The 25,822-nt window shown below is 38.0% G+C and overlaps 2 protein-coding genes across 3 annotated transcripts in view; one reads left to right on the forward strand and one right to left on the reverse strand.

Moving 5' to 3' along the window:
* The first annotated feature begins 1,325 nt into the window (after positions 1–1,325).
* LOC149012402 (coiled-coil protein (DUF572)) lies at positions 1,326–5,236 on the forward strand. The gene is made up of 7 exons (XM_089157596.1): positions 1,326–1,481; positions 2,248–2,310; positions 2,421–2,500; positions 4,024–4,132; positions 4,418–4,577; positions 4,655–4,818; positions 4,915–5,236. Exons 1-7 carry the CDS (start codon positions 1,326–1,328, stop codon positions 5,221–5,223), a joined length of 1,041 nt encoding a protein of 346 aa, XP_089013722.1. The 3' UTR covers positions 5,224–5,236.
* Positions 5,237–8,423: 3,187 nt separating this feature from the next.
* The window catches only part of LOC149012403 (uncharacterized), a 45,412-nt gene continuing 28,013 nt past the window's right edge, over positions 8,424–25,822 (reverse strand). Inside the window, exons 7-9 of one of the 2 annotated variants that reach the window (XM_089160074.1) lie at positions 10,132–10,362; positions 9,814–10,021; positions 8,424–8,748 (exon numbers count right to left, since the gene is read on the reverse strand). In XM_089160074.1, the coding sequence (XP_089016200.1) occupies positions 8,654–8,748; positions 9,814–10,021; positions 10,132–10,362 (534 nt within the window). In that variant the 3' untranslated portion in view covers positions 8,424–8,653. The remainder of the gene's footprint in view (positions 8,749–9,813; positions 10,022–10,131; positions 10,363–25,822) is intronic. The other variant, XM_089160073.1, reaches the window with a different exon arrangement.

The following is a 25,822-nucleotide window of genomic DNA, read 5'->3' on the forward strand; positions in this document are numbered from 1 at the left end:
CAAACAAACTTGATGAAGCTGAACTGAGATGCAGCTCGGATGGAAAATAATAATCGAGGAGGAATTAAAACTGTTACCAGGGATGATATGGGCTACCCTACTCAGGTCTCTATCAGTAATATCTCTTGCACTTCAGTTCTTTATGCTAAAGCGATGTCGATATATAATTAAGGATTGGTCTTTTACAAGTTTCTAAAATAGAAAGCCAGAAGTTAATTGTAGAGTCAGATTCTTTTGATATAACTAGATCAATTAGCTCTCTCCTCCAGCTATTTAGGGAGAAAAAAATCATCTGTTGTGTAGCAGTGCATTTTTGTATCAAATGATTGATTGAGATTAAAAACTTATATTTAAATTTTAAAAATTCTCAATAATCTTATATTTATTTTGTTTCTTTAGCCAATCATTTGGAATATACATACACTACTGTGTTACACACATGGTACATTGTGTCGGCGATATATCGCCATGTCGCTGACTCCCTCAGCGACATAATATTTACTATATGTTGGCTATATATCCCCAAAAAGTCGAAAAATCGGCGTTATATCATTACATTCGCCATATATAATAGTATTTCATTTGTTTTTCGCCAATTATTTGTTCGATTTTTGCCAAAGTGACATAGGACCTCTACAGGCTCCGAGGGCGCTGCCCCACACCCCCGCCGGGGCGGCCTCCCCGGACTCCCGCCGCTCACCGGGGAGCGGGACCCCGTGTCCGTCGGCAACAATATGTGAAGCATGAGCCATACTCAACATAATTGTATAATAAATTGTAAACTTTAGTACATCTATTTACTAGTTGTGTATTTATGTTTTCTTTACATATTTACATTAGTTTATATGAATTTTCCTAACTTCCAGTTTTGCCCACATATAGTCGGACATGTGCTAATTAGAAACTTTAGATCAGGTGATGTTTTAGGTCAAAATAACACTCCCAATGTCTTTATTGGCCTCAAATTTAGGTACACGTCAAATTTCAGGTCAAAATGACCCCAAATACCCTTCGAAACAGGGGTCGGTTTTTCATCGAACCCCTGCAATAAATCGGGGGACATGGAGCAATATGTCACAGTGTAGCTACGGTCCAACACCGCGACATGGAGCAACATGTTGGACCGTGGCTGCACAGCGGAGGATGTTTTCCCCTATTTAGGTGGATTTCATTCGTCAATAGAGATTAATTATTTAAACGGTTTACTAAATTCCCGGACGGGTCAGACCTCACTGACCCACTGGGTCGGCCACTGGGACAAAGGCGGTTAGGGGCTTCCGGCGGGTCATCGGTCTAGCCCGCCACATGTATGCTAAACCGAATGGATGAAGCGTATTCTAATTTCTGACTACAAAACCAGTTGGGATTTTCTGGCAATTCTTTCGATCCTCTTTTCTTACAACGCAAAACAACTCTCTTCGCTTCCAGAATTCGGAGATCGGAACCTCCCGAGCAGATCTCCCTTCGAAGATCAGAAAATGGTAAGATCTCTTTCTCGTGTCGTTGCAAATTCTCGAATTAATTTCTTTTTTATAGCCGTTCAACCTGCAGAAAATTGGATTTTTATGTATCACATTCACAAAATCTTGATTTTTTGATACACGTTTTTAGATAATTGCAGAAATATTCTCGTTTTTTTTTTTTAAATTATCTGGATCTAATGATTCATCGTCTTTGTTCGCCGATGAAGATATCCTGGTTCTTGATCCATGTTTTTTTTTCTTTTTTTAACAAATTAGGGCTTCATCAATGTATGATTATCCGTTCAAAAATTATTTTTCTTCCTCTCTCCTTCTCTCCTTCATCTTATGGCGTGAGGAGGGGAAAAGATGGTGATGAAAGGGATTGTTTGTTAGAATAAGAGTACTACTATATTGGATCAAGTGGGATGATTTCTCTGAAGCAAATTTTCCCAGAAATTATTCAGTTTAACCCAAAACTGGTCTAGCTTTATCCTTTCCCCACAAGTAAAGTATGGAGAGCCTGCTAAGGTTAAGAAATAATATGAGTAGATAAAAGGGTGAGGTGGAATGAATACAGTAAAAGCCGTTTCATGTCACTTAAGCTTTCATTCAATGTGAGATTAACTTACCTGGAGCACTAGGGCACTCATGATGGGTAACTCCTAGGTTAGAAAATTTACTGATGTTTCTTGCAATATGTTGTTTCATGTGTTTGCAATTCTATTTGCTTTTATTGTAGTGTTCTTTGTTTACTTGTGAACTAAATTTGCCTTGTTTCTTGCAGTCTTCCCTTGCAGCTGCCAGAGCAGATAATTTTTACTATCCACCAGAATGGACACCAAAGCAGGTATGCATAAGAAAAATGAATATAGCTTCTCCATTTGTCGTGTCAGACTGGTCAATTTTAATCTTAGCTTTCTAATTTTTTGTTGTCTCTGACATGCATTTTCTGTGTAGGGATCTCTGAACAAGTTTCATGGTCAACATGCTTTAAGAGAGAGAGCAAGAAAGATAGACCAAGGCATCTTAATCATAAGGTACGCAACTGGACTTCCATTTTATTTGTTGGGTTTTGTTCCTAGAGAAGTTAGTGAGCCCTAATAATTATCATCAATTACCGTATGGTGAATGAGAGTTTTGATGGGAGAGTTTGAGAACAAACTTGAATTGGTGGGGAAATAAGGTTTCTTGAATATATGATTTTAGGGAAATAGACTTTTGCTATATGCATCTCTTTTTGGGTTTCGGGTTGTCTTTTGATCCCATATTTGGCGGGTCAGTGTGGAATGGGTTAAAGAGATGGAGTCTCAAGTTGGAAACAATTTGGATGGGTAGAAGAAATAAGATTTTTATCACAAACAAAAAAATTTATGGGTTAGTTTGAGGAAGATAATAGGGATAAGGTTTGTTTATCAACTCCCAAGGATCAAATGGATAGATTTAGTTGAAACTTGGGTTGAAATTAGGGACGATATATAGGGATGATGCTCCAAGTTACAGACAGCTCTGATGGTTAGATTGATGAAGATTTAAGTTTGAAACTAAGGTTTCTCAGGGAGTCCAAAACTTGAAGAAGGTTGTTTTCTTTTCTTCTTTTTATTTTTTTATTTTTGGGGGGAGGGGGGTGTCAGTGGGAGATGGGGCTGCATCTACGGATCAATGTTGGGGACAGTGAGGAGTTTGTAGGCTTAATCAGTTAATCCTAAGCATAGGCGGCGCGGCGGGGCCGCCGCCCCCGCCCGCAGGCCCCCACCCCGCCGCCCCCCCCTGGGTTGGGTCCCCGGGGGGGTGCTGTTTCTTTCTTTTGTTGTTTTTTTCTTTGTCCGGCTTCTGGTTGTTTCGTTTTTGTTGTGCTTCCGGTTTGTGGCGCCTGCCTGTCGGCGCCCGGCCCGGGGCGCCTGCCTATGCTAAGGCAAAACATAGGCTGGTTCTATGGAATAATGAATCTGCGAGACTGTTTTTGGATTGGTTTATCTGTTCTGGTGGATTTTTTTTCCTCTTTTTTTTTTTTTGGCGGGGGGAGGGTGTTGGTGGCATTCTTCATCAGCTTAGTATTTACTATGTTAACTTTTGGATTAAAATATAATATTTTAAAAGGGTCAATGTAATTAAGGAATGACAGTACTATTGCGAGTTTCATTGGATCCATCAGTGCTCCTGCATGTGGGCCTTGAAAGTGTCAAAAATAAAATTATTCCGAATTAACATGACGATGTTGAGGCATCGGATTTTTATAAAATTGTGCTATTAAAATTCAAATTATATGTAAATAACAAGTATGACTGTTTGGAAGGCAATATGCATGCATTGACGTAATTGCCTTTTGAACATTTTATTCTGTAAATTGTGTTGTCAGCTATCATTATCTGGTTCATATGTAGGATTTTTGTTTACCTTGTCTTTTGTTCTTTTCCTGTAGCAAATTGTGGTTTTATCACCAGACAGTGCAGTGCATTGCAATGAACATTCATGAAACAAATTATCTTCTATATAGAACTTTTATGTTCTTGTGGACCATTGCCATGATGCAATCATCCTAATGAGATTAACTTTGTTACAGGTTCGAGATGCCTTTCAATATATGGTGTGGTGGTTGCAATTCTATGATTGCAAAAGGAGTGAGATTCAATGCGGAGAAAAAGCAAGTTGGAAATTACTATTCTACAAAGGTATATTATAATTTTATAAATAATTTCTATGAATTTTCAATGATAAGGAGAAGAAAAGAAGATGAAAAGGAATATGATCAAGAACCACCACTTATCTGCAGGGCTGGAATCTCCTACCTGTAATTTAGGCCCATTTAAGGTGGTTTGTAACAATGAAATCCCATTGGTACAAAGGCCCAATATGTTTTAAACCCAACAGAGAGATTATTTCCGCTAGATTATTTATGATTTGTGTCCTCCTTATAGAATTTTACCTGAAATTTCTTATCTGCATGTCATCTTCAGATATGGAGCTTTGCCATGAAATCTGCATGCTGCAAGCATGAGATCGTCATTCAAACAGATCCAAAGAATTGTGAATATGTGATAATTAGTGGTGCACAGCGTAAGACGGAGGATTTTGATGTTGAGGATGCAGAAACATTTGAACTTCCTGCAGATGAAGGTAATACCTGAAATTTTGATAACATACTTTCTTCACTATTATGAATGTTTTCACCTGAATGAAAGGCAATGTTTTAGAAAGGGGCAAGCTTGCGGATCCATTCTACCGTCTTGAGCATCAAGAAGAGGATTTGAAAAAGAAGAAAGAAGCTGAACCAGTACTTGTGCGCCTTCAACGGGTGTCTGATGTCAGGCACTCAGATGACTATGCACTCAACAAGGCCCTTCGTGCTCGACTAAGAGTATGGAACTGGACAAATCTTTGCTTTTATAATTTACGACTTATTTACCATTTTTACTTGATGAACTGACTTGTTTTTTATTTAAAAAATCATCAGCAACAAAAGAAAAGGGTTACTGAAGAAGAGAAGGTCTCTAAGAAGATGGGCCTTGGTATACGATTACTTCCAGCATCCCAAGAAGATGCAGCTGCAGCATCACGTATTAAGTTCTCCTCCAAATTTGAAAAGAACAGGAAAGATAAGCGGGCTGCAATCAAAGCCACCCCAATTTTTTCCAAATCAGCACGTTCAATGCCAATAGAGAGGCGACTAGAACTCGAGTCTAAGAGGAGAAAAATTAAAGCTGGAGTTGCATCCAACCTGCTGGCTGGTGGATACAAGCCATCCGCATGGTCATCAAGTTGATTTCTATGAAGAAGCTGAAGGGAAGATTACAGCAACATTGATGGATTTAGGGATTCTGTAACAGATTGTAGATGACTAGTTGAATAACGCCGAGGGAATTCCTGAAGATGCTGTTTAGTTAGCCCAACCAGACCCTGATCAGGGAAACACTTCTTGTGTGTTAGGTCTGAATGATGTATAAATTCAAATGTGTGCATATCTGCAAACCACAATTTTATGACTTCTTTTCCAGCAAGATTTTAGCTTAGTCTTCACTGGCTTGCGTTTGCCCCAGAGAAAAATATTTGGAAAGTAGATCTTGAACCAGGACATTAGTAATCAATGTAATCTAGAACCAACTTAGTCAAGGTAACTTTTAGGTCTTGTACAGATGGTATACATGAGATGGAGGCTCCACATCCTTCTTACTGGTATTCTAACTTTAAAGAGGTGCATGTGTGGATTCATTGTGGCAACTGTAATCTTGTCTATTAGTTTCTACGTAATTCGGGTATTTAACTGTTTTCCTGGTCTTTAGTTGCTCCCTAGCAGCCTGCTCCATCTCCACCCCCCCTGTGGGATTCACATCCTCAGTAGTTCTTTTTCCTACAATTCCCTGTAATTCCCTCCTAAGATTGTGCCATGTGGCATTAGGTAATCCAACGGTTATCAGTTCAATCTAAATTTGATTTTATTTAAACCCAAAAAAGATATTCCTCTCTCCTCTCTCTCTCCCCTGAAATTTAGAAGAAAAAAAAACCTAAATTTTCTGCATTTTTTCCGTCTCTCACTCTCCCTTCTCTTCACGGCTCTCTCCTTGAAATTCAGAAGAAAAAAACCCTAAATTTTCTGCATTTTTTCCGTCTCTCACTCTCCCTTCTCTTCACAGCTCTTTCCCTAAATTTAGCCAATGTGTATCAATATTAGATACAATTGATACGATATATATTCAATTGTATTAAAATACATTCGTCAGTAAAGATATTTTAATCCTTGTCTACAATATTCACCTGGTGTGTTGTATCATCAAGTCAATCACAAGGATTGGGGGCTCAGAGACGACCCAGGGAGGGGAAGAAGGGAGGAGTGGATGAACAGCGGCTTGGACGTAAGACTTCATTGGTCTTATTATCTTCGCACCGTACCCTTGTGCTTGAAGCACATCCACACTAAAGATAGTATCTATCTTACTTATGTGCAAACTCGGGAATTGTGAAGCTTACCATTAGACTTCGAAGATGTATAGATGCAAAGAGACGAGAAAACCAAAGAATCTACGCACAATGATAACTTATTTAGTGATCGATCCAAAAACACATTAATAGCAACTCACTTCTTATGTAGAGACAGTAAAACGGAAAAAATGATAGATTAATTGCAGTTGTCAACAATGTAAACCAACAATGGTAGAATCTTACATATCATGGGAAACAAGTTAAGAGGAAAAATTACCCATTCAACTTGAGGAGATAAACGCACTTAAATCTTGCAACTTGTGCATGGACGATCCAGTGGTTCCTTGGGGGAAAAATCATCCATGCAACTCGAGAAGAAGATAAGAGTGCCAGAAAACCATACATGCGACTTAGAAAATTGACCATGTTTGAATGACAATGAAGGATATTTAAAACACTCGGATAAAAAGGATGAAATGACTGTCCAACATTCAGGGGAAGAAGATGTGTAATCGACTTTGATCAAGGGAAGTCATTGAACCAATTTCTATGACAAATTCAAATTTTAAATGTGATCCAGACATAAGGAGACCCTCACATTTTTAACTCTCAATCTCAAAATTCGTATTTATAAAATCCTGTCTGAATGAGAATCGACTTGTAGATGGGTCCCATTCTAGATCCACTTCAGGTAAGAGTAGTGAATTTTTTGTTTTATGTTTGTCAGAGGAAAACGTGGAGATTAATTACTCGAGGAAGGAAATTACAAATTCCCATAATTTAGGAATGAACGTACCAACGGAGGGGTAGTAGGATGGTTAGGAACCTGACTTCTCAGTGAAGAGATCATGGGTTCAACCCTTACCGGTGGCATATGTAATATCCCTACCCCCAATTTTCATATATATAAAAAGCGCCCTTGTACTGAAAAATAATTTAGGAACGAACCATCTTTCTCATTTGGGCCCTACAGCCAAACCCAAAGGAAAGGATTTTGTTATGCGCCCAAATTGGAAAGACGGGTTTCTATTCGTGGGCGTGGACATCGTCAGTCTTACTATCCCGTTCCGTCGGATGGTTCTCTTTAACATATCTTTGAGATTTTGAAAAATGTGGATCCTCCAAAGCAAACTGCATTGTAAGCCTACTGAGACTTGATTAGAAGGTACCAATTTATATTAATCTTCTAAAAAAAATTTTGAAATCTAAGGGCAGGGTATGAAGAAGAATGCTGGTGTGCTAGGGCAACTAATGGAACATAACTGAGTGTTTTCAGTTTCTTGTATTCTTTATTTTCTTTTAGTACTTCTGAATAAAATTGACCTTTTATCTCCAAAGGAAAAATAATATTTAAGATACAAATATTTGGGGAAAAAAACACAAATCAGAGATTGATAAACTAAAAATGTGAATATTCAGATATTTGGATGGGTGAAACCAAATTTCAAAAAAACTAACATGCCCCAAAAATTGCATAAATCAAATTTTTGGATTATCCAAATTCATTCTGCTACCAAAATCTAATTTATAAATTAAACTCGAACAAAGATGATTTAAAATATCTCAAAATTGTACAAAAAAGGCAAAAGCCCGCAAAACACACAAGTGAAATTTCTGTAACCATTGCCTCTCCATAAATATTTCCCAAATTGTCATGAGGCTTTTATCACCTCAAATTTCAGCACAGAACAAAGAAAGAATGGCTTGCTGGTTTCAACCATACAAAACCTACAAATTTGTCCGAATAATAAATAATTTCATTTTTTAGGTGTCCCTCAAATTTTCTAAAATATAAAAGTTTCTCCTTTTGAATATGGAAATTTCCTATCCCTTACCTTAAATTCCTGTTTCAACTAGAACCTATACTTGTACACGTTATCTTTCTTTCTAGTAATGGATATGCTTCCATAATATTGCCCAGTCAAAAATAGAAGCAACTATCTTTTGAAAAAAAAACTACTACTGCCAGAACAAAAACAAATGAAAACCCACCCACCATTCAAAGAGGTATTGCCAGTCCAAAAGAAAAAAGAAAAACAAAAAACAAAAAACAAAAGACAAAAAAAAGATGTATTGCCAGTATTCATCCAAACCCTTTATAGTACAACAGCTGAACATGTGAAGATTTGGGGAACCAGACATCCCACATAGAACCAACACATAAATTTTCGGTGTTACAGTTGATGCACCAAAATATAGATACTTAGAACTGCATACAACGAAACACATGTTCTCATCTCTTAAATACCAACCTTATCAAAGCTCAAACAAATTTGTCACCCTTCCTCCCAATCTATCTCATCCTCTTCATCCTCGGATACTTCCGCTTGGACATTTAAGTCATGAAGCTTTTTAGTTTCATTGGTGTCCCCTGCATTGACAAATGAAAGGCAATCAGTGACATCAAGTGGATGAGATTCATAAAGAAAGCATAAATTAGAAATACGGTGAAGGGCAATGAAGACCTTCAATCTACTCAATACAATTGAACACCTACCAACCCAAAAGCTAAAACTGAGAGACAATAAAAATCTAAATTCTGAAGCAGTTCTAATTTGATCGGCACAAAAATCTACTTCTAGTTAGGATATCCTACTGTTATTAATCTTTCGACATGATTAACCAAAGAATACCCCATGCATGGGATGATAACTGAATGAAGGCACGAGAAATGGTTCAGTGGGTAGAATAGGACTACATAATCAGGAACAATCAATTATGACTCAAATTTACCATACCCATCTCCAATAACTCAAGACTAAATAGTAGGAGTCTTTCCACAAGCTGAGCATTTAACAAAATTTAAACCACACAAGGTTATCCATTGCAATGCATGGTTGTCAAAGCATCTGCCTAGGCGCCTAGGCCCATTTTTTGGTCAAGGCAACATGGTGTCGCCTTGCTTGGTGGTGCCTTGGTTTTCGTTGCCATCTATCACCTAGCCTCATTTTGTCACCTTGACAACCATGTTGCAATGTAGATAGGACAAAATCAAGGAAGAACTGAAAAGCAACTGCCATGGAGGGAAGAGAGGGTTGGCAGCTCGCCTGACTGCTGATCAACATGGCACTAATCGAGTACAAATTAGCCAAAATGAATGTTGCCTTAATTGTGATGAGAAGAAAAAAGATGTATTGGATGTCTGCTATCAGCCCTTCCTAGACTGCTACTGGAAATCCGGATCTAATAGCCAGACATTGATTTTGCAGCTCTTTGCACCATTTAAAGATGACTTAATTCTACCCAGTGATTTAGAACATCTGATAGACCACTGCCTGTCGCCCATGCAAATACAAACGGATTCTGACTTCTATTCAGCTCACTCCCTCAAGAGCAAATATGGCATCAAAAGATTGCACAAAGATGGGCCAGAATAATAGCACAGAAAGAAATAATAATTTGACAATGGGTAATAAAAAGATCAGTAAATATCTACCTGAAGCCTCTTCCCATTCAACACCATCTTTGCCCTCAAACACATCACGTTTTGATTTCATGCCAACTTGACGATCATTTGGTATGTCAATGACGTCATTTGATCCATTAGTTTTGTTTTGCAGTACTTCTTGTTGCCTCTTGGCAGCTTCTTCTTGCTCCTGTTGCCGCTTCAGAAGAGCAGCATAATAAGCTTTAACATACTCATCCTACAGAACGATCAGGAAACACCAACCAAGATTATAATCACAAGAAAAATAGCAGACAGATTCAGAAAATCAAAATAATGGGGTTTCAGCGTTCATCTTTTAGCACTTGCCTGTATATTCTTTTCATCCTCTTTTTCATCAACTCTGGACTTTTTGTCATCAGAAATTTGTGCTGGACTATTTTCCATCTTTGAATCCTGCTTGACTTCTCCACGTTGCTCTTTTGTAAGATTCATGCCTTGCTTGATCATCCAAGGAGGCAGAACTTTCATAGAGTTACTCCCGGCATCAGCTTTGGTATCCTCTTCCTTGACTTGAACACCCGAGAGTGCAACTTCAACCTGCCAATAAGCATCTAGAATTATTGAACAATATTGCCCCAAAAATTGTATATCATCACAAAGCTCCTTTCAGTTAGTCAATTCTTGAATACATTAAAAGCATTAATTAAAACTAGCCTGAATAAGTACTAATTGAAGTCCATAAACAATAAAAAAAGAGAAAAACAAAATGTCCACATAACTAAATCAGAGGGAAGAAAGCAAAAAGTTACAAATCTGACTAAAATCCACTAACTTTATAGGGGAGTCTGAAGGCTGGCTTAAGCTCCAAGTACATTTCAAAAAAGACTTCAGATGCACACACAGACATTCATGCACCTAGACTACCCATACAACTATAACTTAGGCAACATATATGATAACTTGTGGGCCATATATCTCCAGGTTTTGCACTGAACATATGTTGGGATTGCAACAGTGCTCTACAACATTGCCCAGTTTTAAGGTCTACAGGAGTAGGCACTATTAACACAAAGACAAGATGACTGTCTCATCCTTTCTCATCTATCAATACACATTCGATATATATCATTAATATTTAAAATAAAATAAAAAAAACAAATAAATAAATAAATAAAAACCCTCAGGTAGCAGTAAGTCGCGCTACATGGTACATTCTTCATATCACTTCTTTCATTATTCCCATAACCAAGTACCTTAAATCATATTCAAGGCTCCATATACAAATTCAAAGATCAATCTATACCAAGAGTGTCCAAAATTTCTGCCGCTAAACCTGGTATCATCCAACATGACCGGCAAAACATGCATTTCAGTAGCATCCAATGTTTTAGAATGGAAAAAGAAGCAAACATCACTTACAAACTATGTGGATTTAGCTCTTTCTCAAGCGTTTCAAGATATAGAACTCAAGCGAGATTAGCTACAACCATTGCCTTATTGGGTGGTCTCAGAAGTGTCACAATTGCCTGATTGGCCTATGGGATTTTTGTCATTCGACATAAATTGTCTTCTCATTTCTTTGGGAATATATTACCAACACAACTTATGGAACAAAAACTCAGTCAAAACCACAAAGATATATCAACTTCACAGAAAAGCAAGATGACATGGAGTTGGAGTTTAAAAATCACTGACCTAGACCTGTTTCAACCAGTTTTGACATGTACACCTCTATAACAGTCACTTGTCCCCCAACAGAACATGAGGAAACCTGGCTGGAAACCAGGACAGGCACTATCCAAGAGTCACCATCCCCATTGGCCCTTGTTTATGCCAAAACTCATACAAGTAAATGTTTTGTATTTGAGTTTCATTTACTTAAGCAAGTACCGTCCTACTTGAATCATCAAGTACAAAATATCAAATTCCAAAAGGATCAAAATCCCCCCCCCCCCCCCCCCAAAAAAAAAAAAAAAAAGAGAAGAGGGAACCCCAAAAAAAAAAGGATTTTTAGTGGTAGGTGAAAACCTTCTAATGCTGATGGTTTTCTCCAGTCTAAAAGCTTCCTAAATCTTAATATGGCTAGTTGCATAAAAAAAGATTTAGCTTGAAGATTTTATGTTCTACTCAAATTTCATTTGGTATGCTATTAGATACACTCCTCAAACGAAAATATTTTTTAGATTTTAAAACAAATGAATATTTTACCACACTTCTGGTTTTAGCAGTGTTTTACCAAATTAAGATCAATGAATTTTTTTTGAGAATGCTAAATGAATGGAGGAGGAGCATCGTGGTCCCAATTTACAAAAATAAAGGAAATATTCAAAGTTATAATAACTATAGAAGCATTAAACTTGTTAGAAAACAAGCTTTAAACAATCAAAATAGTAGTTGAACTTGAACAGAGAAAAGAGAGAAGAAGAAGAAGAGAAGAGAGATGAAGAACCAGTAGAAAAGACCTGTGATTCTTAGCTAAAGAGTCTAGAATCACAGAGCACTTTTATTTATAGCTTCTAATGAATCTAATACAACTTGAGAGACAAGTAATTGTCCTCTAGAAGAAGGAAACAAAATATTACAGCTTTAGTAACTTCCTAACTCCTAAATAGAAAGTTCTGAAAATAGAAACTGCTACCAAAATAGAAACTATGCTTTCTAAAAAAAACTCCCAAAACTTATGTACCAAGATTCCCACATTAGAAATAGAAAATATAATCAAAACAATAGCAAAATACTGTTCACGTGAACAGTAACGTGAACAGTAAAACTCCAAATTTGCGTATACTTCAACACTCCCTCTCAAGCTGGAGCATACAAATCTCTCATGCCCAGCTTGCAATAGATAGACTGAAAACTTGGTCTGAACAGAGCTTTGGTGAACAAATCAGCTAGTTGGTCAGTAGAGCTCACAAAAGGAGTTGTTATAAGCTTCTTCTTCACTGCATCACGCACAAAGTGACAATTTACCTCTATATGCTTCATTCTCTCATGGAACACTGGATTACTAGCAATGTAAGTGGCTGCCTGATTATCACAAAACATTTGCATGGGGCCAGAAACTGGAAATCCTATTTCCTCTAACAATGAACGAAGCCACATCAATTCAGCAGCGGTGTGGGCCATAGCCCTATACTCAGCTTCAGCACTAGATCAAGCAATGGTGGACTGTTTCTTACTCTTCCAAGTCACAAGATTTCCACCAAGAAAAGTACAATAACCTGTGGTTGACTGGCAATCAATGATGGATCCAGCCCAATCTGCATCAGACAAGGCAACCAAGTCCATACTTCGATTTGGTCGATAGATGAGCCATTTTCTAGGCGCACTCTTGAGGTACCAAAGCACTCTCACCGCTGCATCCCAATGAGCCTTCCTAGGAGACTGCATAAACTGACTCAACACACCAACAGAATAAGAAATATCAGGACGAGTAACAGTAAGATAAATAAGTTTCCCAACAAGACTCCTGTAACGATGGACATCATCTAACAAGTCACCATCATCACGTCCTAACTTCAATTGAGGATCCATGGGAATGTCACTAGGTTTAGAAGCAAGCATGCCAGTCTCAGTCAAAAGATCTAACACATACTTTCTTTGTGACAAACTTACTCCTTTTTTACTGTAGATCACTTCAATCCCCAAGAAATATTGTAGATTACCTAAATCTTTGGTTTGGAAAGATTTTTGTAAGTGTGCCTTAACTGTATGGATTGCATCAACATCATTGCCTGAAAGGACAATATCATCAACATAAACTGCCATAATGACAACACAATCACCCTGCCGTCTAACAAACATAGAGTGATCAGAATAACACTTTACAAAACCAAAAGACTCCACAGTCTTGCTAAATTTCTCAAACCAAGCCCGTGGAGACTATTTGAGTCCATAAATCGCTTTATGAAGCCTGCAAACACGAACACTGTCCTCCCCCTGAGCAACATACCCTGGAGGTTGCTCCATGTAAACTTCTTCATGAAGATCACCATATAAGAATGCATTTTTTATGTCAAGCTGAAAAAGAGTCCAATCATAATTCACAGCCAAAGATATCAAGACACGGACAGAATTAAGTCTTGCCACAAGAGAAAAAGTCTCAAAATAATCTACACCATATGTTTGTGTATAGCCCTTAGCCACCAAGCGGGCCTTAAGCCTTTCAACCGTACCATCAGGATGGTACTTAATTGTATATACCCACCGACAGACCACATCTTTCCCAGGAGGTAAGTTGACTAAAGACCATGTATGACGAGAATGTAAAGCATCCATTTCCACATCCATAGCGGCTTTCCAGACAGGAATTTTAAGAGCTTTGGTATGATGGGTTGGAATATGAACGGCAGACAAAGACAAAGCAAGGCAACGAAAGCTAGGAGGGAGATGAGAGGTAGAAACAAAATTGGAAACAGAATAAACAATGTTAGAGTGTAAAGTGCAAGTACGAGTACCTTTCCTTAAAGTAATTGGTAAGTCATCTAAAGGCAGAGTGGGATCTCCACTAGAAGAATCCGCCGGTGGAGAGGATGAAGAAGGAACATCCGTAGGGCTAGCTTCAGGCTCCACTAAAGGAGAGTCGCTAATATTGTTAGGAGGAACTCTACTATCCATAATATGTTCTGGCAACTTATGTCTTCGCGATAAACCCTGTAGAGGAACATTGCTATTGGAAGGAACTAAAGAGGGAATAGGAGTATCATCCAAAACATTTTCAACAGACACAGATTGACTTAGATAATAAGGAGTGCCTTCAAAAAAGGTCACATCCGCACTTGTAAATTGTTTGCGAAGAACCGGATCATAATAGCGAAAACCTTTTTGAGTGCGTGAGTACCCAAGAAAAATACACTTAATAGAACGGGGGGAAAGTTTATCCAAAGGATGTGGTATGTGAACAAAACACACACAACCAAAAATTTTGGGTGGAACTGAAAACGGTTCTCTATTGGGAAAAACAATTGAAAAAGGAGATTTTTCAGAGAGCAAAGGCATAGACATGCGGTTAATTAAATGACCAGCAGTCAAAATTGCATCACACCAGTAACTCTTTGGAACATTCATCTGAATCAAAATAGCGCGTGCAACCTCCAAGAGGTGACGATTTTTGCGTTCAGCCACTCCATTTTGTTGGGGAGTGAATGAACAACTGGTTTGATAAATCATTCCAAGAAAATCACACAAGTTAGATATATCATGTTGCACATATTCTAAAGCATTATCAGATCGAAAAATTTCAATAGGAAGAGAAAATTGAATCCGAATTTCATGAATAAAACTTTTAAATGTAGTTAAGAACTTTGTCCGATCCTTTAAAAGATACAACCACGTAAGACGGGAGAAATCGTCCACAAAAGTAACAAAATATCGAAAACCATGCCTATTACTGATTCTACAAGGGCCCCAAATGTCGGAATGAACAAGAGAAAATAAGGACTCACTACGAGAGATAGAGCGTGGAGGATAGGTGGCACGATGATGCTTCCCTAACTCACACGCTTCACAATTTAATCTAGACACTAATTTAAAAGAAGGAAATAAAAATTTTAATCTAGGTAAAGACAGATGGCCTAAACGACAGTGCCACTGGAGAGCATCTACACAATCATCAGAAAGAGCCGCAATAGGGGTAGCATAGTCCAAATAGTAGAGTCCGTTCCTTTCACACCCTCCACCAATCGTCTTCCTCGTGTGAAGGTCCTGGAAAACACAATAAGTGGGAGTAACAGTCACAGAGCAGTTTAGTGCTTTAGTTAATTGACTAACAAATAATAAGTTAAAAGGAAAGTCAACATGAAGTACGGATGATAAAGTAAGAGAAGGTGTAGGAGAAACACTTCCAGAGCCTAGAATAGGTGTGGAAGTCCCATTAGCTATGACAACAGAATACTTAGTGGTAGATTTAGAAAAAGAGCTAAAAAGTGATGACTCACCAGTCATATGGGAAGAGGCCCCTGAATCGATGATCCAAGGGGTGGGAGTAGAAGTGAGAAGTGTTGTGTTACCTGCATGAGAAAGTGTGGATGTGGAAGCGCCAGTTTCAATATTTTGCAATCGGCGAAGGATTTGGCTTACATCATCTCTTAGAGTCTTAGACAAGACCCCTGAAGAAGATCCATAACCACTATCGTTGTTTGCTACAGTATCAATACCACCATCAGAAACGGCATGATTGGCAAGGTGCTTAGCCCACTCTAGTTTTCCATGTTTGGCCCAACAAGCTTCCACTAAGTGCCCTGTTTTGCCGCAATGAGTACAAAATCGAGATGTCTTATCAGACAGTTGAACACCACGACCTCCAGAAGACCTACTAACTCCCCCTAAACCACGACCACGTCTCCTTCCATAAGAGGTAGTGAAGGCTGAATTTTCTCCTTTAGAACTTTTTTTTGGAGAACTCCCTTCAAGCAAGGCAATACGTTGAATTCTAGAATATGCTTCACTAAGATTAGGGACATGCTCACCAGCAAGAAGATGTCATTTGACAGATTTCAGTTCAGGGTTCAATTCTGCAAGAAACTTAGACACAAAAAATTCATTCCGTTGGGCCTTAAGCTTCTCTATATCAGTGGTGAGAGGTTGAAAGACATTCAACTCCTCCATCATGCCTTTAAAGGAGTTGTAATAATCCTGCAAAGACTTGTCAGCTTGCTGAAATTGAAATAGCTTTTCATAAATACTAAAAATCCGTGTTATATTTTTAGCTTGAGAATAAGTCTCTTGCAAATCATCCCATATTCCCTTTGCAGTTTTATGGAACATAACATTCGCTGCAATATCAAGTTCCATACTATTCCACATCCAAATTTTGATGATTGCATCATCTTGGATCCAACTAAAATAAGATTTGTCAGTCTCAGCAGGAGGTTCATCCTCAATGAACTTAAGCTTACCTTTTGCAAGTATGTACACCCAAACCGCTTGTGACCACAACAAGTAATTAGAACTACCTTTGAGCTTGATAGATGTAATTTGAACGTTTACATGATCTCCTTGAGATCCTTTTGATTCAGTCGTACTCATGATTGAGTCACGTGTAAGTGAAGACATTAAACTGAGGTAGATATCACTCAAATCAGTTTTCCAAAACTTGAAGTAGGAAGAACACAAAAAAAAATTCTGCAACCTTAGGACAGAATAGGAGAAAAAAAAAAAAGATAACAAAGGTATTCAAGTTCTGGAACGTGTAAGAGTAAGGTAATAGGTAGAGAAGATCAGTTCACATGAATATCTGATCTAACAGTCCATAATATACAGCATTAGGTGGCTGCACACCAAGGAAACAGAAGAATAAAAAAAAAATTCAGAAGAGAATATTGAGAACAACACTATTTTGATTCAAAAAAGCTCTAATGCCATGTTAGAAAACAAGCTTTAAACAATCAAAATAGCAGTTGAACTTGAACAGAGAAAAGAGAAAAGAAGAAGAAGAGAAGAGAGATGAAGAACCAGTAGAAAAGACCTGTGATTCTTAGCTAAAGAGTCTAGAATCACAGAGCACTTTTATTTATAGCTTCTAATGAATCTAATACAACTTGAAAGACAAGTAATTGTCCTCTAGAAGAAGGAAACAAAATATTACAGCTTTAGTAACTTCCTAACTCCTAAATAGAAAGTTCTGAAAATAGAAACTACTACCAAAATAGAAACTATGCTTTCTAAAAAAAACTCCCAAAACTTATGTAGCAAGATTCCCACATTAGAAATAGAAAATATAATCAAAACAACAGCAAAATACTGTTCACGTAAACAGTAAAAGCTATTTTTACTGTTCACATGAACAGTAAAACACTGTTCACGTGAACAGTAAAACTCCAAATTTGCGTATACTTCAACAAAACTGATGAGCTATACTATGAAATTGTGAGAGACAGTAATTAAAACCTATTTGAGAAAATTAGCCACAATTACGGACAACCAATTTGGCTTTATGCTAGGAAGATCAACAACATAAGCTATTTATCTTATTAGGAGACTTATGGAAAGGTATAGAGAGTGTAGGAAAGACCTTTATATGATATTTATTGACCTAGAAAAAGTTTACAATAGAGTTCCTAGAGCGTTAATTTGGCAAGTACTAGAGAAAACAAGTGTTACAAGTAAATATGTGGACATAGTTAAGGATATGTATGATGGTCTAGTGATAAGTATAAGAACAGTGGGGGGACAAAGTAATGAATTTCCAGTTACAACTGGAATACATCAAGGATCATCTTTAAGCCTGTATTTATTTGCACTTACAATGGATGAATTAACCAAAAACATTCAAGATGAAGTTCTTTGGCGTATGCTTTATGCTGATAATATTGTGTTGATAGATGAGACTCAAGTATGAACTAATACCAAGTTAGAATCATGGAGCGTAGCTTTGGAATTAAAAAGCTTTAAACTAAGTAAAACGAAGATAGAATGTCTAGTTTGTAACTTTGATCATGATTGGAAAAACGATGAGGTGGTGAAACTTAAAAATAAGGAGATTCCTCGAAGCGATAGTTTTAGGTACCTTGCTTCAATCATCATAAATAAAAAATGTGATATAGAGGATGGTGTTCCCCAAAGAATTAAAATAGGGTGGATGAAGTGAAGAAAGGCGTCTGGGGTCTTGTGTGATTGACTTATTCTTTTAAAGGTGAAAGGAAAATTCTATAGGACCGTCATTTGACCAGCTATGATGTATGGTGCAGCATGTTGGACTATTAAAATGAATCATATAGATAAACTCAATGTAGCAAAAATGAGGATCCTAAAATGGAAGAGTGGCAAAACGAGAAAAGATAAGACAAGTAATGATCATATTAGAGTTGGTCTAGGAAAACATCTTATAAGTGATAAGCTACGAGAAAGTCATTAGTGGTGGCACAATCACATTCAATGAAGGCCTATAAATGCCTTTGTATGGAGAAGTGATATAATCCAAATTGAAGGAATTAAAAGAGCTAGGGGCAAACCTATGATAACCTTAAAAGAAGTAATGAGAAAGGATATGCATAACTTAGGCCTTGTATCTAGCATGGCTCAAACTGAGCTGATTGGAAGGCAAGAATCCATGTAGTCGACCCCAGTTGAGACAAAGTTTGATGATGATGATGATGATGAAGAAATTTTTTGGAGAAATAAAAAGAAACTAAGGGTGTAGCTCCAAAGGATTTCAGTGATTCAGAATTCTATTTTCATTCCCATCTCTCCAACAATAAGATTATGGTCAGAATGTAGCTCCATGTTGAAGAGAAGACGGGGAATAAAAACCTACAAAAAAGAATGGATTTTGCCACAAGGGTGTAATGGTAGTTCACCTTATAGTAAGGGTAGTTTTGCCAATTCCACAAAATTCACCCAATGACATCATCACTTAATTGGAAAGGTGTAAATACCTAATGGAATGGACCAAGATACATTTGAAGCATATAGTCAGTAGGCTTCTGATATATTTACAGCATAGTTGTCACGGCGACGAGGCAATGCAAGGCGGTTTAGGCTAGTTGAAGTGGTGAGGCAACAAAGCAGCCGCCGAGGCACTTCCCAGGCAGTTAAGGTGTTTCAAATGACATTTTTAGTGTACATTCCCTAAACTCTAGTTCATTATAAGTATATCATACATAAAATAACAAAAACACTAAAGTAGTCCACAATAACAAAGTTAAAGTTAATAAAAAAATAAAAAAAAAAAAAAAAAGAAAAAGAAAAAAAAAAAAAAAAAGAAAGAAGAAAGAAAGAAAGAAAGAAAAGAAGAAGAAGAAGCTAGAACCACCTTTGCCAAAGAAGATGACGATGTAGGTTGTCGTCTGAGTAGAAAAGAGAGGCTTGAGAATAAAAGGCACCAATCGCCTCAGTATCTTTTTAAAATAACCACTCGCAAGTGTCAGAACCGACTTAGGTACCGTAAAACCAAAGTTGTGATCTTCTCTGACGAAGGTCAATTGAAACCAAAGGTTTGACTAACCTACAAAAGCTGACTTAGGTGCCATGAAACCAAAGGCGAAGGTCAATGCCTTTTAATTCTTTGAGGTTTCTTGAAACCAAAGTCATCATCTTCTTCCACACCCCCAACCTCAAGGCATCTCCTTCAGAACCAACCTAGGTGCTGTGAAAGAAGTCAATTTTCTAGAAACCTTGGAATCCAAGCCGTCTACATTGCCGCTGCAACTCCGAATGTGAACTCAAAGTCTCAGACTTTAGAACTTAAAAACATATAAATTAAAAAAAATAAAAAGACGAAGCTGCTGCGAGAGGTATAGATTGGAACTGACCTTCGCCTAAGAAAAAGACTGCCAGAAAGAGCCAGAGACTGCCATAAGACTCCAAGTCTCCGTTGCTAGAGGTTTTGAGAGGTTTCGACTTTTGGTTTTGCACTTTGAATATTTTTAGGTTCATTTGTTATGTTTTTCCTTTTTTTTAATATAATATTTTGATCTCATGTAACGCTGATGTAAAGATACGCATATGTTCAGCCAATAGGATTTTTAGATTAGAATCTAACGTTATGAACTCTAAAACTTTGGCAGTATCACCTTATGTATAAGGCGAGTCTCACCTCATGTATAAGGCGAGTCTCACCTCACCGTCTCCCTAAGCGCTTACAATCTGTTCGGGTACCTCTGAATTAGGTTAATGTAACTCCATGTCTAAGCATTTAACCCATTACCAAACTTGGATTAAAGGACACAGATATCATTAAGCATTAGTTCATCCATTGTGTTTTGAATGTCAAATTAAGCTATCTATAAGAAACCCACAATCACAAGTATCATTTATAGTGTCCTTTTTTTCTCCCTAAAATAGTTCATGCACTGTGCTTTGAATGTCAAAGTACACTATATAAAAACACAGATCAAAAGAAACACTTCTGCACCTCTGAACCACCTCCTAAAGTTGGCAAGGAAAAGAGTCTGAGGTCTCAACTAGTCTCAGTTTCTGGGTGGTCGAACCCAAGTTTTGGAATCTCGGTGCAATCCAAAATCAGCAAGTGATGAAATAGCTGAAATGGCAAAGAAAGTAATATGCCTGAATCTTAATTTTGAGATATCATCCTGTTGAAGTGTTCCTTTTGGTGTTTTCTGCTAGGACCCCGGTATATCCCCTGCAGTCTCCAGCAACCCCCTGCAAATGAGGATGATAAAACCCCACAACTGCTGATACCTTCAATCAATTCCTGAGTTAAACACCAGTTCTTGGCAGCTGCCTTAATGCATCCACTCCCACACATATACTGCAAATGAGTAGTATAAACTGGAAACATAAAGGAAAAACACTTCAGTCCATTCAACACTAAAAATGACTCAATCAAGACTGTAACACAGTGCTTCCCAGATCTCTGAATACCCTACTCAAGTTGTTGCCCCTGAGGGTCCTCTCGCCGCAAGCAAGCTTGCCCCATAAGACCTGTTCAATTCTCCCACTTTCCCTTAATATACCCCGAAACAAATACTACCTACCTTCCCCCCCTGATGAGCACATTTATGTGTGAAATCTATAAAGCATGCATTTTACACACTTAAGAGTGGAGCAGCCTTGGGTTTTATGTTGTTTTTGCAGATTTTAGGACTTTTCAAGATTTAAGCAAATATTTGGAGTTTTGGGTTTAACGTTAAGAGGTCCGTTCAAATTCTCAAGTGCGAAAATGGGTCTGATCTGGAGCATGATGGGCTAGAGATGTCATTATGGGCCAACTCCAAAATATTTTAGAAATAAAGAAGCCAATTTTGATCTACGGCTGAGATTAGTTAGGATTTTATTTTATTTTACTTTAAATGTAAAGGGCCCACAAGTAGTCAAAGATTAGGGTTTTTTATTTTTCTATAGATTTTCTAGAAATTTTATTTTATTAGATTTTATTTTCCTTAATCATTTTTTCTCTCTCCTCCCCACTTTCTTCTCCACTTTAGTCTACGCGTTTCTACAACCATATTTTTTTTTTCTTTCCACTTATTCTCTCTCTCATTCACTTATTCTCTCTCTCCTTTTTCTTATTAGAGTTTCCAATGAATAGGTTTCCTTTATTTGTTTTTTTCTATTTCCTTTTTCCTATTTAGAGTTTCCAAAGAATAGGTTTCATTTATTTGTTTTTTTTTTTTTTCCTTTTTCCTATTTCACTTATTTTTTTTTCCTTTTTCCTATTTCACTTATTATTAGAGCAAATTGCATTGGCACTCCAAAATGGAGGTCTCAAAGCACTGACACCCCACTTTATGTTTAAAAAACACAGAGACCCCAAAATTGGATTTTCATTGGATATATTTGTCCAATTTGTCACTGAAAACCTTTAAGACACTATTTATTATAGGGATATTTTTTAAAATAAATAGTGATTTGACTGTTTTCAGTGATAAATTTGACAAATATATCCAATGAAAATCTAATTTTGGGGTCTTTTGTGTTTTTTAAACGTAAAGTGGGGTGTCAGTGCTTGAAGGCCTCCATTTTGGGGTGTTAGTGCAATTTGCTCTTATTATTATTTTATTTACTTATTTGTAAATCATTCATTATCTCCTATTAATATACCCTCCCCTCTTAGACCTAAAGAACACTTTCTTTTCTCTTTAGTTTATTTTAGGCCGTCTACACTTTTTCCTTCTCTTTAGTTTATTTAAGCTTTCTCTAGTTTTCTTTAATTGCTTTGTGGGATTCTACTTTCTAGATTGAATGTTTAGGTTCAATTTTTCTATGTAATGCAACTTCAATTTCAATTCAAGTTCAAGTTCAAGAATTCATTTTTCTCTGGGTCTAACAATTGCAGATCTAGATCATTCTTAGGGTTGGTTGAGATTCAAATCATTCATTCAAGTTTTTTTTTTTATTCGAGATTCAAAGATGCAAGTAAGTAACTTTCGCCAATAATCTTCTCTCCCCCCTCCATTCCCGTTTCTATCTACCCTTCCATATTCTTAACTTAGGATTTATTTTTCAGCATTTATTTATTGTTCTCCTTCCCACCTGGGTCCTTGATTAAAGATGCCTACAGTCGTGCCTCTCTTTGGTTAAGGTTTCCCTTTTCCTTTTATTACTTTGTTATTTACTTTCTGCATTTTTTTCCACTTTAATATATGTTCCCCTAATCTGTGAACTGTAAGCTACAGCAAAGGGTCCACGGTCAAAGTCATCCTAATTATACTCTCATTCCCTTGATTCAGAGCAGACACTCGGATCACTTCCCTTTATTTATTTATTTATTGTTCACATTTTTTTTCCTGCCTTTTATTTATGCTTTTATTTATTTATTTATTTATCAGATGATGAATGATTAGGTTATGGTTGTTTTATTTTTTAGTCCCAATTTGATCGCTTTATATGTATGTGTTAGGACCGCTCATTTAGTTTAATTAATTAGTTAAGAATTTTGAATCATTGCACTCTCGCGCTACCATTAAGAGGTTAAATTATAAAGTGGCATATTTCCCTAAGATCGACCCGTTAGCTACACGATACCATGCGCTCGCGGTTATTTTTATTTTGCAAACACCCCCCCCCCACAACCAAAAATCTCAATGAATGTGGTTGCCCCCTTTGCTCCCCCAAAAAAAAAAATGAAACCTCGTCTTTTGTTCCTGTCTCCTTTAGCTCACTTTCTCCGACTCACTTATTCCCCAAATGTTCAGCTGTATTCGAACCCTTGTGTTCCACCTAAAAGTTACGATGTATGCCCCTTGGACATCAAGGTCTAATCTATACTTCCCCCCTTCAATTTCACCTCACCCTCAAGGTGAACCTCTGACTCTCTTATAGCGTAGTCGCTTATGCACTCCTCCAATCCCGCCATTCCCCATCTCTGCAGTCAGATCCTCATCGTCCTCCTCATGTAGCAGCAAGACTTTGAATTCTACGTAGGGGCACCAATGGTTCTTGGAGTACGGGGCGTAGCAATGGAAATACAACCCTTTTTCCATCTTGGCCTTGATCTCGTCCAGAGTTAGCCATCGAGATACTAGTAGTGTTACCGGTCACTGCGGAGTACCTTGCACGATGAGAGGCGAGGTTGAAGATGACGCCTTGGGTTGTTCCTGGTCACTTGGGCCAGAACCGGGTCAGTTCCTTGACTCGAAATGATTCACGTGATCCAATAATGTTAGATGGGCTCAGGTTAATTTAACATCCGGCTGTGCCTGATACAGCTGGGCCCCTGCAACCTTCTTTGAGTTCTTTATGCCTTTATCACCCAGTTCTTGGTCTCCACTTGGGCCAGTTCCATCATATGGGCTAAAGTAGTCAGCCCAAATAACTGGACCTTAACTCTCACGTCATCCCTCAGCCCAGCCGTAAAAGCTCCTCTCAGCCACCCTTCATCTTTGGCTCCAGAGGCTGCCTTGAGGCTTTTGAACCTCTCCCTGAACTTTTGTGATCGTCCCCTATTACTGGAGACTTATCAAGGCTTCTTGACAGGATTTCATCCGTAGTGAAGAGAACCTTCATACCAAGGCCTCCTTCAACCTTGCCCAGGTTTTGATCAGTCATTAAAGTTCTCGGAACTGAATCCACTACATTGTTGCTCCTTGAAAACACATGGTTGTAGCCTTAAACCTTCCTAGACCATCATTATGCAAGTCAAAGAACCTCCCAGCTCTAGCGCTCCAGCCGATTGGATCATCGCCGACAAAAGTGGGCATCTCCAATTGTCAAGGGATGAACTCACGACGTCCTTCAGTCTCCTCCAATCAATCTGGTGGGCACTGCAACTATGGCTGCAAGTGTTCTCCCATTGTACGTTGGGTGACCCCCGGTGCTCTCCTCTATGATCTCAAGAGGGTGAACATCTTCAGCAATAATCTTTCCTTGAAGCATGTACCATCGCTACCCCTCCCTAAATTCTTGATTGGCTCTTCCTTCGTTCTCCATTTGCTGAACCAGAGACCCAAGTTTTGAGTCCATCTCAGCCATCTGGGTCTGTAGATCGCTCTCAATGGCATCCAGTTCCTCTACCTCATTCTCCATTCTTCCCCTCACCATTCCCTAAGACCGGCAAGGCTCTGACACCACGTTGTTAGGACCTGGTGTCTTTAACATCCGACAAGCCCCTGCAAATGAGGATGAGAAACCCTGCAACTGTCAATGCTTTCGATCAATCCCTGAGTTAAACACCAGCTCTTTGCAGCAGCCTTAATGCATTCACTCCCACGCACACACACTCTGCAAATGAATAATATAAACTGGAATAAAAAAGGAAAACACTTCAGTTCATTCAACAATAAAAATGACTCAATCAAGACTGTACTACAGTGCTCCTCATATCCCTGAATACCCAGAGTCAAGTTGCCCCCTACCCTGGGAGTCATCGTCTCGCTGCAGGCAAGCTTTCCCCGCAATAACCTACTCGACCCCCCCCCCTCTCTCTATTCTCTTCCCTCAATATACCCCAATATAAATCCTAACTACCTTTTTCCCCTGCCAAAAATCCCGACGTGAATGTGGTTGCCCTCAATGAAACCTCGCCATTTTTCTGAGTCCTTAAGATCACTTTTTCCCCACAGGTCCAGCTGTATTTAATTCCATGTCCCTCCTTATGCTGAGGTTTACACCCCCATGGATATCAAGGTCTTACCATGTTTATTTTGTTTTCAGACATTTTCTGGCCCTTAAACTTCCTACCATTCTACATATTCTTTATTCTTAACAATAAAAATGTTAATTATAAAAGAGGTTGGGGGTGGGAGGTGTTAACCTCCTTATAATGGCTCAAGAACTCGCAAGAGAAATCCCAGTCAAACCAGATTTATAAACAGCCCAGAATCTCAGCAAAAGCTCGGTCCTCTCATCCTCTTCACTGCTGTGTTGCTGGAAAACCTGTTGTCGCCGGAGTTTTAGCTGGAACACCTACCAGACATCATCAACAGCACTCCTATACCATCCAGAGCAAAGATTGAAGAGGTTTTCAACCAAATCTCCAAGAAAGGTGAGAATTCATCCCAAATTTGATTTTTCTCAAAATCTTAGTTCTACACTTGTTCCATGCACGTTGATTAAACATATGCTAAATAACTTGGTCTGATCTACATTTTGATGGTAATAAATTAATAAATTTTTTTAATTTTCTGAATAAAAAAATATACTTTTTAGAAATTAATAT

The sequence above is a fragment of the Hakea prostrata genome, chromosome 6, assembly GCF_041222555.1.
Source record: "Hakea prostrata isolate BN-2017 chromosome 6, UWA_Hpros_2, whole genome shotgun sequence".
In the NCBI taxonomy this organism is placed as follows: domain Eukaryota; kingdom Viridiplantae; phylum Streptophyta; class Magnoliopsida; order Proteales; family Proteaceae; genus Hakea; species Hakea prostrata.